Source organism: Sciurus carolinensis, chromosome 5, assembly GCF_902686445.1.
Source record: "Sciurus carolinensis chromosome 5, mSciCar1.2, whole genome shotgun sequence".
Classification (NCBI taxonomy): Eukaryota; Metazoa; Chordata; class Mammalia; order Rodentia; family Sciuridae; genus Sciurus; species Sciurus carolinensis.
The window spans coordinates 87,174,386-87,192,678 of record NC_062217.1 but is presented as its reverse complement, the minus strand read 5'-3'; the positions used below and the strand labels follow the sequence as shown (position 1 = coordinate 87,192,678).

The 18,293-nt window shown below is 40.4% G+C and overlaps 1 protein-coding gene across 1 annotated transcript; it reads left to right on the top strand.

The window, feature by feature from the left end:
• The first annotated feature begins 14,612 nt into the window (after window positions 1–14,612).
• On the top strand, window positions 14,613–14,789 carry LOC124984360 (DNA-directed RNA polymerases I, II, and III subunit RPABC4-like). Its single transcript, XM_047551884.1, has one exon. It carries the CDS (start codon window positions 14,613–14,615, stop codon window positions 14,787–14,789), a length of 177 nt encoding a protein of 58 aa, XP_047407840.1.
• Window positions 14,790–18,293: the final 3,504 nt, after the last annotated feature.

Here is an 18,293-nt window from a genome sequence, read left to right as displayed (position 1 = left end):
CAGCAGCAGAACCCTAGGGAGAGTCATTTTCACAACCTTTTTCATCAATCACAATCCCAAAACTAACTGATTTGATTGAACCTAAAAATTACATTTGGTTAAACTCTCCCAGTGGTCTCTCCCCCACTTGACACAAGGGCATCTGCTGTTGATGGTTGTAGGATGAGAGCTCTGGAACAGGGAAAGGGAAACTTAGAAACACATGTTCTCATGGTTCACATTTAGGAACGTGAAAGAGGTAAGGGAGCCATCATAATTGTATGTAAATAGATTATAACGTCCAAAGCGTATTGTGTGTATCAACTTAAGCTAAAATAATGTCACTATTCTCATGGATTTTAATCTCTAGTTTCAGCCACAATTATCTTGAGGTTAATCTCCCATTAGTAGTTCAGTGAACTGGAAACCCTTTCTAGGGTAGTTGGAGCAGTGTAGCATTGCCTCATTCCAGTCCCAACGAGGCAGTTAATGCTTTCTAGGCTTCAGCTGTGAATAATTTGTCATTTCTTTTTCCTGCCAAGTTGCCCGAGTGCTCCTGGCTATAACACTTGGCAGCTGTTTGTCCTGCCAGAGCCAGCAGGAGGTTGTTAATATGGCACAAAACCATAAAACTTTGGAGCCTTTGCAGTGGCACATGCCTGTAATCCCAGCAACTCAGGAGGTCGCTGAGGCAGGAAGATTCCAAGTTTGATGCCAAACTCAGCATATAGTGAAACCCTCTCTCAAAATAAAAAATAAAAAGGACTGGGGATGTAGGTCATTGCTAAAGCAATCCCCAGTACAAAAAAACATTTTTAAGAAAACTTTGAGGTAGGAGTAAGTTTGAAAGGATTTAAATTTGAAGAAGCTACTTAACAGGAACTGTATCTAGAATTACTTTCAGTTTAGTTACCTGTTCTTGCAAAATGTTGGCACTCAAATATTTGTAAAATGAACATATAACTGATTTAAGGAATCCCAGAAATGAGACATGTATAACAAGTAGCTTTATGAAGTTGCAGACAAAAGGCGATAAAATCCTGTCTTAGGGTTTTGTTTTATTTCATTTTCAGGGGATAGTACTTAATTACCCCAAAAAGTCCTAGTTTTTAGAAAAAAATAATAATAAACCAGGTGTGATGGCACATACCTGTAATCCAAGTGAGAGACCTGAGTAAGGAGGATTGCTAACTCAAAACCAGTCTCAGCAATTTAGCAAGGCACTAAGCAACTTTAGCGAAAACCTGTCTCAAAACAAAATTTTAAAAAAAGGACTGGAGTTGTGGCTCAGTAGTTAAGCACCTCTGGGTTCAATAACCAGTACCATTAATAATACAGTTCATTTAAGGCTAGTTGGTGTGGCAGAGTAACTCAAAGATATAAAACTATGCTCAATTCATACACATGTACTTTTTTGTTAGTACTGAGGATTGACCAAAGTCACTGGGTTTACAGGCATGTATTACCATACCCAGCCCATATTTACTTTTTAAAAGTGTCTTTTTTATTCTGATTATAAAATTGTAGCTCACTTAAGAAAATTTGGAAGGGTACATACCTATACTCCCAGCTACTCATGAGGCCAAGGCAACCTGGGCAACATAGAGAACCCTTCTCTCTTTTTTTTTAATTTATTTATTTTTTATTATTATTGTACACAAATGGGTTACATGTTGTTTCTCTATTTGTACATGGAGTCAAGGCATACCATTTGTGTAATCGTACGTTTACATAGGGCTGAACCCTTCTCTTTACAAAAAAAAAAAAATAAGGAAAAAGAAAATATGGAATAAACAAGAATAAAATGAAAATTAAAATCATCATGAATTTCACTAGTTGTTACTATACCTAAAAGGAAGAATAGTTCTTTCTTTGGGGTTTTTTCTATACTTTTGTTTAGGAAAAATTGAAATAAACTATTCTGCCTTTTTTATTTAACATTGAAAATCATGTTAATGGTGCCAGGGGTGTAGCTCAATGGTAGAGACTTGCCTAGTATACATAAGGCCCTGGATTCAATCTCCAGCACTGAAGAAAAAATTTAAAAAGAATGCTAATGACTCTGTGGTATACTATATTGAGAGTGCTGTAACCATATAAATTTATTCCTACTATTCACCTTTCTTTAAAAGGCTGAATCTTATCCTTAAATCTTTTACCACATCTCTAATTTTTTATAGATTTCTCAAAAATGGAATTAAAAACATTTTCAAGGCTCTCATCACACATTGCCAAATTTATCTTCAGATAAGCTATGTCAATTTACTTGCCAACAGTAATGATAAAGGGAACATTTTTCTTGTCTGACATTAGAATATGAAAGATCTGTCAATTATGAGAGATTTTCATTCATTCAGCAAAGATGTAGGAAGTGCTCCTGTATAACCTGAGAACACAGCAAGGAGCAAGGAGCAAGGAGCTAGACAGAGCATGAGACTGGGGAGGTAGCTCAATGACAGAATGCTTGCATAGCATGTGCTGAGGCTCTGAGCTCAATCCCCAGCACCATCACCACCAAAGAAAAAAGAAAGAAGAAAAAGTATCATGATGCTAGCACTTCAGTGAAAGGACAGGAGAAAACATAAAAACTGTAATAAAGAGTTTGAAAAGACATAACAAGGCTCAGATAGTTATAGATCAGCTGAAGGCAGGTAAGCCTATTTTAAAAGGATGGTCAGGAAAGCCCTTATCCTGGAGGCAAATGAAGAGTGTCACTGGAAGAGGTTCCCGGAAAGGAAGAGGACCTCAACTCAGCCCTAGAGGGTTCTTGACTTACACTACAGAAAGGAATTTCAGGGTGCCACAAAAGAGACACAAGAAGTTTTTGATTTGTTTTGTCTTGTTTTTTTAGGAAAGGAAGGAAATTTAATTAGAAAAGCAAACAACAAAGCAGGATATACACTCAAAGGGAGAGGGAGTGCAGGCACTCCAGAGTGAGATGTACTTCAGGGGCTTCAGGCTTCTTTTAAATGAAATGGATGAAATTGAGAATATCATGCTAAGTGAGATAAGCCAATCTCAAAAAACCAAAGGAAGAATGATCTCACTGATAAGCGGATGATGACACATAATGGGGGGTGGGAGGGGGGCAAGAATGGAGGAAGGAAGGACTGTATAGAGGGAAAAGAGGGGTGGGAGGGGTGGGGGAAAGGAAAAATAACAATGAATCAAACAACGTTACCCTATGTAAATTTATGATTACACACATGGTATGCCTTTACTCCATGTACAGAAAATGTATCCCATTTATTTACAATAAAAAAAGATTTAATCAATTGGTCAAAAAAAAAAAAAAGAAAAGCATGAGACGTGGCATCAGCCTAATAAACTGAATTCCTTTGATTGTAGTACACAGATCAGGCCTGGTGGTCTGGTTCTTTTCAAAATCTTCAGGGTAACATTATCTAGTTAATATATAACACTTGGACAATACCCATATTATGGGTTCTCTAACAATCTCTTTCTCTAAGCTTCTTTTAATCAGTCTAAAAATGCATTCTGGCTGGGTCGTGGTGGCACACACCTGTAATCCTAGTGAGTCGGGAGGCTGAGGCAGACAGATTGCAAATTCAAGGCCAGCATGGGCAATTTAGCAAGACCCTGTCTCAAAATAAAATAAAAAGGGCTGAGGATGGGCTGGGGTTGTGACTCAGTGGTAGAGCACTTGCCTAGCATGTGTGAAGCACTGGGTTAAATTCTCAGCAACACATTTAAATAAATAAAGTACATTGACAACTAAAATGATTTAAAAAAAAAAAAAAAAGTAGATAACTCACACACACAAAAAAAAGGCTGAGGATGGAGCCCACCCTTGAGTTCCATCCTCAGTACCTCAAAAAAATAAATAAATAAAAATACCTCCTATAAACTAACAAAGTATATAGGCACTAATTAACTGTATTTATAGTACTCTAAGACTTAACTAGACCTTTTGATGATTCAGGCCTGGAGGAAAACGGGCTTGGTGGGGGGGGGGGGTGAAAGTGAAGGCATTCATAGAGTTTTTAGATTTAAAGCTAGAGTCTGTCTTTCCTTCTCTGTCTCCTTTCTACCTATCCTTATTTTTTTCTAAAATACCTGAGGATCAACTACTGCTAAGAACAGAGAGAATTCCATGATGAGGGGACAGCATGACCAAAACTTTGGGAGGACAGAGTATGACCCAGCAGAAACAGGAACAGCAATGGGAAGCTGGAGAAAGGAAGCATCTTACCTTATAGGGTCTCAAAGGCCATGTGATTCAGTTGGATTTCATTAGAAACAAACTATTGAAGATGATTCATAAATGCAGGGTCCTGATCACAGTTGATGTATTAAGATTAATTTGGTCTCTGTAAAGGATGGGGGGAGAATGGAGGCAAGGGGTGAGTTCATAAGCCAGGATAGCCATGACTTCACCTAGGCTGTGGTGAAGGGTGTGGGACCACCAGGAGAGGCAACTGACTGTGTGAGCAAGTGTGTGTATTTGTGTGTACCTTCAACTGGATAAACAGATTCCTATGGAAGAATTTTGTAAGGGAGATCACCTGTAGATGATTCAAGACATGTTCAACTCATTTCTCCAAAAGGCCAACACCACCTTGATTGACCACATCATGATCAAGATGGAGGAAAGAAGACATTGAAGCAAGAACACAATTTCCCCCTAACCCAGGACCTCCAGTGCATGCCTTTGATAAAAGAGAAATTCTGAAATGTCCTAAATTTAATTGCAAGGACCTGATAATGGAGGGGAAAAGAGCTTAACCAGTTACCAAGTTACAGGCTAAGAACAAAAAACTATTTAGCCTTCTTGAATGTATGTTTAAATCTTAGTTCAAATTCCATCAACCCCCATCTCATCCTGCTTATGACCCCAACCAATCCAGAAGCAACAATTACCTCTACTGATGGAAGACTCTCCTCCTAACCCAAAGGTTTCCTTTCATATAACCAGGCCCCTCTTATAGCCAATGCAGGATCAACATAAACAATTTATGCCTTTCTTCCCCAAATTTTTATTATTAAAAAAAAAATGCTCAAGGATGTAGTTCATGGTTGAGCCCTACCTGGCACCCATTGGGCCCTGGTTTCCATCCCCAATACTGGAAGAAAATGAAAAGGACAGTGACAATAACTGATAATCTATTAAATTCTTATGTGCTGGCCACTGTGGTAACTTAAAGGCACAATCTCATTAATGCTTACAACAACCCCATTGACTGGTCAGTAGGCCAGTGTCAGCCTTTCCCTCAGAATAAGGAAAATGAGCCCTAGGAGTCAGTGACTTGCCCAGTTTTGTGGATTTCTCCTGCTCCAAAAAACTTCCTTACAGCTCTGCATTCTCTTTTATAGCAGGATACAAAGAACTGATAGCAATGCAAAGCATTTCTTGTCTGTAACTATGCAAATAAATCCAGTTCTGAGGAGGACAACCATCCCTCCCCTGGAAAAGCCAGTTCTGCTCTCTTTGCACAACCACCCCACATTCCTTGACTGTAGATAAATAAGACAAGGTCTCACTAAGTTGCTGGGGCAGGCCTCAAACTTGAGATCTTCCTGCCTCAATCTCCTGAGTTGCTAAAATTACAGGCGTGCACCACTGTGCCTGGCCTTCTATCCCTTTAAAAAGAATCAGTCTTTTACCTTAAACTTTTATCTTAGAACCTCCGGATCAAGAAGATAAAATTCCCTAAGTTGGTTCCATTATATTAGAGGGGAGGGGAGGGAAAAGAGAATCAGTCAGGGGAGAAAGGAGCCTGCTGAGAACTGGTCTGAAGTAGAAAAAAACAGCATAATGAAGCAAAAGTGGCAAACAGCAAATGAACTGTAGAGAGCAGGTGTGAGAGTTCAGGGATTGGTTCTGGCTGGGCACACTTATCCTTGGCCAGTTGAAAAAGACTGAATTTGGGGGCCACACTCTTTAATTAAGAACAACGTCCTCATGCTAAGAATGGAAGCTGAAGGGCTGCAACCCCCACACCTGAAGGGTATCAAAGATAGAGATTGTCCCCTGCCCCAGCCAGTTGAGCACTGCCCAACTAAAGCAAGGTGCTAAGTAACTCAGTGAGACCCTTTCTCTAAATAAAATACAAAATAGTGCTGGGGATGTAGCTCAGTGGTCAAGTGCTCCTGAGTTCAATCCCTGGTGTCAAAAAAAAAAAAAAAAAAAAAAAAAAAAAATGGGCTGGGGATGTAGTTCAGTGGCAGAGCAACCCTGGGTTCAATCTCAGGACCAAAAAAGTTAAAAATAAAACTAATAATAATAATAAAATGGGATTTCTCCCTCCTATTTTTATCCTTTTGACTAATTATATACCTGCCATGTACACAGCACTGTGCTTACCAGTGCTATGCCAGCCTCAAGAGAAAATAATGCAATGGGGAAGATACGTTTGTCAAGAAACTGTCAATCAAGGGCAGGATATGGTGCAGTCAGCAAGAGGAACACAGGGCTGTGTGGGTTCAGGGAGACCTCACCCACCAGGCAATAGCAGAAGACATGCCAGGGGCCCAGACATGAGAAGGTGGAATTTCAACAGCAGGGATAAGGAAGAGGAAAGGGCAGGGTCCTGGTGATGTCCTTGTAAGCCAAATCCCTCCAAGGCAAAGTCACAACAGGGCAGAAAACCGGTGGCCTGGATCCAGCATGTCACCATGGTGGTGGGGGACAGCTGTAGTATCTGTTGACTAAACCCAGTAGAGACAGAAATAAGATTGCCTGCAGGAGGAAAACTAGTCAAGGGCCACAGCAGAGATGTGCAGAAAGTCACCTCACATAAGGAGATGGTGGTGCTCAGTCAGAAAGAGGCTGTCAACAACAAAGACAAAGAAAAGGAATAGACCCCAGAGTGTATTCACCCAAGCCCTGTGAAAGGGAGGGGGCTGGTCCCACTGAGTCATGAGAATGGCATCTCCAGAAGGTCTCATCTTCATTTGGGGACAGGTATGTCAGGCCCACTACTGAGTCACATAACCACATCTGCCTACTCTAATTCCACACTCACTAGTCAACATTTTGATTTCTGAAGCAACCAAGGGAAAGAAGCCCTGGCTGGGGGATGTGAGGACCTTGTGCCCTTGGCAATGACCTCATATTGTAAGTGATTAAGCTGGCCTCTGGTTTGTACACCTGAGCCTCCATGAGCCCAGTTGTGGTTAAATCAGCCTCTGTGGAACTATCAACTCCCCAGAGAACACTGCCCAATTAGGACCCTACTCTCCTCCTCAAATGTCCAGGGTTTGCAAACTAAGCTGGTTCAGGCTCCAAGTGCCATTGGGGGGGGGGGGGCGGAGACAGGGTGATGTTGGAAGTATGTCAGGATGACATTCAGGAGGCAACAAAAGCAAGAAATACCAAGCTCTTGGGACCTGTGAGGATGAAGCTTGGATATGCCAAGTGCCTGGAAGGTTCCCAGGGCCCTCCAGCAGTTCAGAAGGTGCTTGCTGACATTGTGGGAACATCCCATGTCATCACATTTTCCCACAAAGCCCTTCGCCATGCACCCTAACCCATTGACACAGGCCTGGACTCTGCCCCTCAGGAACCTGAGCCAGTTGAGGCCTTGATGCTTATTGCTGGCTTGCTGTAAATGCTTCTCCCAAACGTCCCCGGGCTTCTTTCTCAGATCTCAGATTTGCCAACCACTATACACACCCCAATACTTGTAATGCCAACCTTCCCTTCTCTTTTCCCCTTTGCCTTTCTCCACAGCAATTCTCAGAATCTGACATGCTCCATGTTTTGTGTGCTGGTCTATCTGATTACCCACTTCTCCATCAATGAACCCTGAACACAAACTCCAGCAGGATAGGAACTGGTCTCCTGGGTTCACTGCTAAAGCTGCACAGTAAAGGAAGAATTGGAGAGAGTGGAGCAGACAGCAATGAGAGGATGAGTCAGGAAAGGGACTTAGAATGATGGAAAAACCTGTGTTCAGGAGGTCGGAGGAAAGAGGATAGGCCAAGTCTGGAATCTGCGATAAATTTGTTCCCAGTGGAAAAATGTCCTGGGCTTTGGAGTCAGAGCTAAGTTGATATATTTTCTGCTGTTTATTTTATTTCTCATGATTTTCATTATATTGTCCTTAAAATAGAGAAAATACCTAGTTCATGGACAGTTGAATTAACTGTGAAGCATAATATAATACACCCAAAACCTTTTAGTTCCCACTTTCTTTTTCACTGTAACCCAGCAAATGCAAATCTACACTCATAGATACATATAATAATTTTAATAAATGGGGTCATATTATACTATGCATTTTCACATGCAACTTTTTTTTTTTTTTTTGTACCAGGGATTGAACTCAGGAGTGCTTAACTATTGGGCCACATCACAAGCCCTTTTTTAATTTTATTTTTTATTTTTGTATTTTATTTAGAGACAAGGTCTTGCTGAGTTGCTTTGGGCCTTTCTAAGTTGCTAAGGCTAACTTTGAACTCATGATCCTCCTCCCTCAGTAACCAAGTCACTGGGACTACAGGCATGCACCACCTGGCCCAGTTTCACATGTAGTCTTTTTCTTTCTTTTCTCTTTCTACCCCACTCACCCCCAGTACTGGGGATTGAATGGAGGAGTGCTTTACCAATGAACTACATACTCATCCCTTTTTTGGGTACTGGGGTTTGAACTCAGGGGCACTCAACCACTAAACCACTTCCCTAGCCCTATTTTGTATTTTATTTAGAGACGGGGTCTCACTGAGTTGCTTAGCACCTCATTTTTGCTGAAGCTGACTTTGAACTCATGATCCTCCTGCTTGGGTCTCCTGAGTCGCTGGGATTATAGGCATGCACCACTACACCCAGCATTTTTTTTTTTTCCAAATTTTGAGTTAAGTTGCCCAGGCTGTCCTCAAACTTGTGAACCTCCTGCCTCAGTCTCCTGAGTTGAAATTATATGAATGTGCAACAGCCCCCAGCTTATTTTTCTTTTTAGATTGCTTCTTCCTACTTCTCTGCCAGTCTGCATCACCCGACTCTGGGTAACCTATATTAGCATTGTGGCATACAGTCTTCCTCATTCTTCCCCATGCTCCAATAATCACAAAGAAATAAAAATTACCAGGGCAGTAATAATGCAGTGTAAAACTTGAAAGAACTGAAAATAAAACAAATATTACTTTTGCAAATATGTAGAAAGTAACTTGACAAATACATGTGATGCCCTAATGTTTGCATTCACCAGAGTCATTTGAGAAAAGCCTACTGTTGATTATCCCAGAGGTAGCAGCCTATACACACTTTTCCTCAAGAGGAGATAGAACATACTTAGTCAATGACCAGACTAAGAGGAATCATGCCCTCTAGTTCTTGTATATTTCTCACAGAGACTAGTATAGTTTTAGGAAAATAATGGACTCTCAATTCAGATGCTCCTGGACTTAATAATAGGTCTTCTCCCCCAATAAACCCATAGAAAATTGAAAATATCATAAGTTTAAAATGCATTTAAAATCCCACTCAAAATGAAAAACTAGAAAGGGCTGGGGATGTAGCTTGGTGGCATAGCACCCCTGGGTTCAATCCCCAGTAAAAACCCCCAGAAAAAAAAAAAAATCATTGTTCCTAACCAACAAAACATTATATGACTTAGGCTAACCTACCTTAAATGTGCTCAGTACATTCCTATTAGCCTTCAGGTGGGTAAATCATGTAACACAAAGCCTATTTTATACCAGTGTTGAATATCTCATATAATTTATTTAATATTGTACTGAAAAATGAAAAATAGAATGTTTGCATGGGTACTAACCATTAGCATACAAAGCAGGAGACACACATGGACATTTTGTAGACATTATGGGATTCAAAAAAGTCTGTCAATACTGACACTGTGGAGCACATACATGTCAAAATTCAAATATATAATTATGGTTTCTACTGAATGTACATTGCATATGTGTCATCTTAAAGTCAAAAAAACAAAAAACAAAAAACAAACAAGTTGAACCCCTGCAAATTGGTTTCATATTCATCAAAGGAGTGAACAAGTCAGAAAGTAAGCTGAGCCATCTGAGGTCCTATTAGTGACCAAAGATACGTTAATAAGCAGTCACTAATGAAACTATGGTTTGTAGTTTGAACACACAGAGAAATGATCTCTGCCCTCTGTATTTTCAAACTTCATTTACAAAGTGGGGCCTCCTTTCCTTCTCCTGCTGCCCCTGTCCTTCACACTAACTCAATTCTTTCCCCCACTGTATCTCCTTTCACCAGTCTGGCCAACCCTCCTCATCTTTGTCACTCTTGGTCTCTCAGCAGCCTTTTATACCATATTCTAGAAATGTCTTTCTCTTTGGTCACTCTGGCTGAGGAGAGTGGGAAAGGGCCATGTCAACATGCCGTCATTGAGCATCTGTGGGCCATCATTGGGAATCAGAACAGCATAAAGATAGTTTCTAATATGAGCCCTGGAGCCAGACTATGTGGATTTTATCAAAGTCACTAACAAAGACTACCAGTAACATCACTGTAGTCAAAATTAGGTTTAGTCTACTTGCTGCTTCAAAGGAGAATGTCTACCAGTAAAACCATGGTTCTCTAGGTAAGATAGAATTCGAGGGATAATGATAGGATTTGGTATATGCTGGAAATCCCGAGAGGATAGGGGAGCCAGAGCCAGGGCCAGATTGGCACTCAGATATCTTGATCATTCTATCTAGAAGGTAGGAGGATTTAAAGGAGGCTATCAAGAAAGTAGGTCAGACTGGTTGTCAGGTGTCTTGATCATTTTATCTAGGAGGTAGGAGGACTTAAAGGAGACTAACGCTGTCATGAGTAAAGAAACCAATGTTAACTGACATAGAGAGATACGTGGTTATTTCTAGTTGCAGAGCATTCTTGTCTCTTTATAAGTTCAGACTTGATTACATAGAAGTTGTATTTCCATCCCATCCCCAGGAAACTATGAAAGTTTATAAACTATGAAATTTGTTCATGTTCAGTCAGGAAATTTTTAATAATCTGTCAGTTAAAAAGATTGAATGAATTACTCTCTACCTATTTGCTGTGAAGTTTCATACAAATGACTCTCAGTGGTTTAGTTTCCTCATCTGCAAAATGGCAAAAATAATAATAGCTGACAGAAGTGTTGGAAAGATTTGAAAAGTTAATACACATAAAGTGCTAAGTGTAGTGTGTCACACATAGTAAGTGCTCAATAATCTTTAGCTATTATTTACCAAAATGATTCTCATGATCATTATCACAACTTTCCATTAACTTAGAGTAGACAAAGGAAAATGCTGAAGAAAAATACTTCCAAGTAGCCTGATCACTTATGTGTGCACCCATGCATATACACACAAATGCACATATATAACTAGATCCAAGGTACTAGATTTTCAATTCCACTCTCTCAAGAAGCACCTTAAAAGGCAGAATAAAAGTCCTTAATCAGCCTTGGCAAGAAAGTTACATTACAGATAAAGTGAAAACCTGAAGAGAAAGAATGCCAGGGAGTTTTTTCTGGCTCCTGAAATTCCCCAAGTATCTTTCCAAGTGCCGGTTTTCCCAAACTAAGTATCATCTGAGTCTAATAAGAAAATTAAGCACTAATAAAAATCACAACTGACTGTTAACTAAAAATATCCTAGAATCTTTTGTATTAGGAGATGACTTTATCATTTATCATCCAAACCGGGACACTTTTGAAAATAAAAGAAAGTGCGTTTAGTAATCATGCCCAGAGAAGAAACATAAGCCAGTATGTTCTGGGCCAATCAGTATGCATGGCCATCCTGTGTATTAGGTAGCATGACCTGACAGGAAAAGCTCAGTCCTTCAGGCAGAACTTCCTGTTCAAACTTATTTATGGATTAGTCATTGAAATATTCTGTGCCTCAGTTTCCTCACATGTAAGATAGAGCAGACACAAAGCAAAGGAAACAAGGCTACTTACAAATTTGTTGCTGTTTGACGCTTACCAGGAGGAGACTGGGTTCTGCCTTCTGCAATCTTTACCAATCAGATTTTTAATGCTTCCTTCATGTTGGTAGGGGAGTTTTTGACCCTAGTTTGATCCTCTCATCCTATCATGGCAACCATCCTATTCAGGTTGGCTTCATCTACAATAAATTCTATGTTAATGCAGGTTCTGGGGTCAGTCACCAGGCAGACTTAATCTTAGTACATCTACCCTATTAATGAAATTTTCATTCTGAAATACGTTTCGAAACCTATGACCATAAATCCTAACTCTACAATGATCTTAGTTAACCCTGTCAGGAGTTAGCACCATAGGTCTTTCCTCTTTATTCATTTATTTATTTATTTATTTATTTATTTAATTTTACAGACTGCATTTTAATTCATCGTACACAAATGGGGTACAACTTTTTGTTTCTATGGTTATGCATGATGTAGATATGTACCATTCATGTAATCATACATGTACATAGGGTAATGATGTCTGTCTCATTCCACCATCTTTCATACCCCCGCCCCCTCCTCCCTCTCATTTCCCTCTATGTAATCTAAAGTTCCTCCATTCTTCTCTTACCTCCTGCCTCCCCGCCCCCATTATGTATCATCATCCACTTATCAAGGAAAATATTTGGCCTTTGGTTTTTTGGGATTGGCTTATTTCACTAAGCATGATATTCTCCAATTCCATCCATTTATTCACAAATGCCATAATATTATTCTTCTTTATGACCAAATAATATTCCATTGTGTATATATACCACAGTTTCTTTATCCATTCTTCTGTTGAAGGGCATCTAGGTTGGTTCCACAATCTAACTATTGTGAATTGAGCTGCTATAAACATTGATGTGGCTGTCACTGTAGTATGCTAATTTTAAGTTCTTTGGGTATAAACCAAGGAGTGGGATAACTGGGTTGAAAGGTGAGTCCATTCCAAGTTTTCTGAGGAATCTCCACACTGCTTTCCAGAGTGGCTACACCAATTTGCAGCTCCACCAGCAATGTACGAGTGTGCCTTTTTCCCCACATTCTCTCCAACACCTATTATTGCTTGCATTTTTGATAATAGCCATTCTATTTGGAGTAAAATGAAATCCTAGAGCTCCTTGACATATCTCTTAATCCAATCCCTTTGTTTCTGCCTGTTTATGCTCACAGTTAGTATACCTGATATTTTTCTAAAGTTACTTGATTATTCATTAGCCTTAAAAGTAATTTAAAGAAAACCTGTGACCCTGCCATGTTTTTGGTTTGCATTTTACTGCTTATTACTAACTACAACCCAACACCAACTACTTGGGAGGCTGAGGCAGGAGAATCAGAAATTCAAGGTCAGCCTGGGCAACTTAGTAACATATTGTCTCAAAATAAAATTTAAAAATGGGCTAGGAATGTATGCCCATGGGATTTGAAATCTTGTGTAACACCTGCTGGGGATGTAGCTCAGTGGTAGTGCGCGTGCCATAGCCTGCGTGAGGCCTTGGATTTAATCTCTAGCAATCCCTCCAGTACTGGGAGAAAGGAAGGAAGGAAGGAAGGAAGGAAGGAAGGAAGGAAGGGAGGGAGGGAGGGAGGGAGGGAGGGAGGAAGGAAGGAAGGAAGGAAGAAGAGAGAGAAGGAGGAGGAGGAGAGGAGAGGAGAGGAGAGAAAAAAACAATGGTACATCAATCAACACAGGTACAGAGCCCTACTATGTGCCAAGAACTGTGCTAGGCACTCATAGTATTGCTTTATTTGGTGCTTATTATTTGCCAGGCATGGTTCTAAGCACACATATATGTTAATTCATTAATCTCTGCAACAATCTCAAGAAGTGGATGACATTATTATTATTATTATCCCATTTTATTTTTTTTTTTTACTTTTTTGCTGAAATGGGGATTGAACCCAGGGGTGCTTTACCATTGGGATACATATCCAGCCCCCACCTTTTTTTGAGATAGCGTCTCACTAAATACATATGAATGGTCTTATACAGTTTTATCCCCCCCTCCCCTCGCAGGAGGGATTGCTAGAGATTAAATCCAAGGCCTCACGCAGGCTATGGCACGTGCACTACCACTGAGCTACATCCCCAGCAGGTGTTACACAAGATTTCAAATCCCATTTAGTTTTACAGGAATTAAAGGAAAATGGGAATTAAAGGAAAAGGCAGGCTTACCACTATATTTCCATTTTGTAGGAAGGAAAGCCAAGACCATGCCGAGTTAGCTCTGGTTTCCAAAGCTCTGCACCCTGTCCTCTCCAAGACCCCTCATGCTTCACGCTGACCAACCCCTGAAAAGTAATTCCAGGTTCCACCAAAAAGCAGAGCTTGTGACACTGTGGCTTGATGGGGAGCTGGTTTCCATGGCTCACCTATGCAATGTGAGTGCTTATGCAATCTGCAGCAGGCTCCAGGAAACAGATCCAGGGAACAATAGCCTCTGCTGCCATGGCCCTTTTCATCCTGTCCATCTTTGCAAGTGAATGCTGCCCCTGGCCACAGCCCTGAATTCTTTCCACTTATTAACATTTTGGGGAATATGGAAGGTCAAATGTCAGGTGAGAACGACTCTAAACTTTTACATTTGTTAACTGGATGTTCACAAAGCCCTTTCACATTTCATCCTCATAATAAGCCTGGGACTTGATCAGGGCAGTTCACAGGTAAGAATGAATCCTGGTCGGGGTTCTGTTTGGAAATGCGGGGGAAAGTCTCCGTGCCGTATAGGTACTGGGAATGGATACCCAGAAGGACATTCAACCCCCAAAGCAGCAACCAATGATATATATCTGTGGAGAATGTCACACAGAAAATGAAATAAAATCTAGGGATCCAATCAGATGCAGAGAATGTAGATACAGAATAATGTACAAGAAAAGAACCAAAAGCTTGGTGGTTTTCGACGCTCGATGAAACATGGGAATTTAGAGGAGTGTCTGTCTTCCTTTGTACTTGGATTTGACCCTTTAATGTTTCTCATTGTTGTACAGTTTTTCATTTAGCACACTTATGAATACAACTATATACATATGATTTCACTTTATTTCATTTCATTTTCCAAATCAAATTGTGTTTAGATATCAATAATTTGTATAAAGATTTCTGTTTAATTAAATGACTTAATTTTATTTAATCATGTGATCTGACACAAAATGAAAGTTAAAATTGCTTCCCAAGATCACATTTTAATCAGAGGCTTCTTAGAAATGCTGGTTTCTAGAGTTCTATAAAATTCTAATTAAATAAGTTCCTTGGAAACCACAAAAAAAAAAAAAAAGAATGAATCCTGGAAAGATTGATTTGCCTAATGTCATACAGATAATCAATGACTGAATTATTTTTATCTGTCTCTTGAAACAGAGTCTTCTGCATGATCCCAGTGAACACCTCTTTCAAAATTCTTTAAAGATGGGGAGACTAGGGAACATGCAGTCTCAAAAAAATACAACTAACCCGTGTGAAACAAGGATCAGTAAAAGAGAGTTTCAAATAAACTTGCAGATAAGGACAGAGATGACTGTTGGGGACTTGAGGGCAGCTGTGGGTATTGAGAACAGTGGTAAAATAATACATGTAAGATACTACTTTCACTAAAATGAGGCTAGTAAATGCAGTAATGAGTGTTTTCAGAAAATTATTTTGATCAGATAAGAGTTTTATTTGCCTTTAAGATAAAAGGCAAGGGGTTGGGAAGAGTTAAGAACCTCTGGGATGGAAAAGAAATCTAAGAATACAATTTCTCCAGCTAAGGGTATATAGTTCAGTAGTAGAACATGTGCCTAGCATGTGTGAGGCCTGAGGCTCCAACCCCCAAACCAGAAGAAAAAAAAAATCCTATTTTCTTCAAGGGCAGGGTAGTGAGCCTGAACATATTGCCCCTGGGGCCAAACTGCCCCACACAGTCACCTTGTTTCCATAATTCTCAAACCTCTCTTCACCCTGACAGGTTTAAACATTCCTTCTTTCATTTCTTCATGAAATGAAGACATCATCAAAACTGATGTCATCTCTGTCAGAATCATAACCAGGATGGTGAAACACATGTAATGGCATATCTGACTGCATTCAGAGCAAAAAATTGACCACCGCAAAATACCACAATGTGATGATAGGGGAGCAGAAGAGAGACTTTCTGGAGCAGTTCAGTGATATGTTTCACTCTTTTATGATGCTGCAGAGGAGGGTGGACTTTCTTCCCACCACAGAGGAGAGCAGGTCAGCATTGGCAAGGGGAGAGGATCAGTTGCAGTCGAAGGTGTACACCTCCCCACCAGGTGCAAACCTCCCCACCAGGTGCAAGTCTGCAGCTCCAGCAACACTGTGGGCAGGAATTCCTGGCATCCAAGGATTGAGTCACCAGGGACAGTAAGGAAGAATTCTGGGCCTGTCTGAAATAAGAGACTGTATTTTTCTATTAAAAGTCTACCTCACAACAGAGCAGGCAGAGGCTGGACTTGGAATGACTCTGCCCTTCTGAGGTTTCCTAAGGGTATTAACTTGCCTCACTGCCAACAATATCTGGAAACCCATTGTAGGCAGCAGTGAATGAATGCCTTGGAATGGAAAGGACTAGGAAAATAGATGCAGACAACAGAAGAATGAGATGACAAAAACTCTATTCTATAAGGCAAGTATAGTACAAAGACCAGTGACATTCAGTGACAGGACAGCTAGCTGTTCCTCAGAATTCCTTCAAAGAAAAAATAGTAGAATGGGTCAATGAGGACTAGAGCATTAGAGTCCAAAAGGAACACGGATGAGATCATGCATGGATGTCAACACCCTGCTACCCTGTAGGGAGGTTTACAGGAATCATATCCTCAGGCCCTGCAGGTCACTTCAACTTTTAGTTAGAACTTGGAAGAGCTCAATGGTGGGTCTATTTCTCAAGAAAGTATACTGCAGCCCCATTCAGTTCCCTAACTCCTCATAGCATCAAGGGTAAAGTGGTTAATTACTACCCCAAACCCCCAAATCTCTTCTAAAGCAGCAATGTTATTTCTTCTCTTATCCAAAATTCCATGTTGGTGCAGTCCATTTCTGTCATAATTCCAAAGAGCAGTATTGTACACGTAAACATACAAACTGATGTGATAAATTGTTTTCATTTGTTGTGGAAGTGAGAATACCCAGGACTCTAACTTGGTCTCAAGATAAGTCAGAGGGGTAGAGGTTGGTGGTATAGCTCAGAGGCAGAGTGATTGCCCAGAATGTGAGGCCCTAAATTAAATCCCAAACACTGAAGAGAGAGAGACAGAGAGAGAGAGAGAGAGAGAGAGAGAGAGAGAGACTGATTCAGAACCTCAGCTACTACATCCTAAAACAAGGAGTAAGGATACAGGATAAGGAGTAAGGATACAGAATATTCCACTGTCCTTTGGCATCTAAGGAGGAAGAAAAGTCAATCAGTTCTTTAAAGAGTTGGGTGTTGGACAGCTACTAATAAAGGAACCAAATTCCAAATGTCATATGGGTCTGGCGCCATCTGGCGAATTTTGAGAGCATAGCATGCTGATTGATGCTATCAGTGTCTTCCTACTGCCGTCTTGTGGCATGTGGCGAGACTACATGTGAGCATTACTATAACACGACATTACTACTGAGAATATGCTGTTATGCTGTGAATGTTAGATAATAAAATATTTTAATTACCACCAGATACTTTTGAAACAGACTGAATCTTCCCCGCTGCCAATATTAGGAGGATACAGATGCTGGCTCCAGGAGGTCTGGGCTCCTTTGCTTATGTTAAGGAAGTTCCAGGAACTCAGGAAGAAGGAAAACCAGTGAAATTCCTTTTGGCCATAAAGGCTCTGTGGAATCACTGTGTTTTTTTCTAATAGTAGGTAGGAGATACCATATGGAGAACGGATATATAGAAAAGAAGTAAGAGAGGTTAACACCCCTAAGCCTTCAGTTCACCTAAGGCTACCTGAAGGCCCTTCCTGTGAGGGGAATCTGGGTCATCTTGCAGTTAAAAGGAGCAAGCTGGATGGCCAAAAGAGAATTTAAAGATCAGGGGAAATCCCTCATCTTGGACTTGCTTAATAACCCAAGGGACTGACCTAAAGTTAAGTTGTTGGTAGTTAACATATTATTAACATTGTGGTTTGCTCCCCCTCTGTGCATTTTTGTGGAGGTAGGGAAGAAACTTATATATGGACAGTAGAGAAGAAACTGGTAAATTCAGTTGTCAATCAAGGTGCCAGTCAATCACAGATCTACCCAGAGGAGAAGGGGGAGAACTAGTACAGCCCAATTAAAGTGAGTTCCATTATGTATGTTACCAAAAGCTTATCCTTGTCCCTGATACTAATCCAATAATGGGGATGTGGTTTAGAGAAAAAGGAAAAAAGTTTTATTACTTTGCTAGCAAAGGGGAAACACAGGGGACTCCTGTCCCAGAGGCTGTGATTC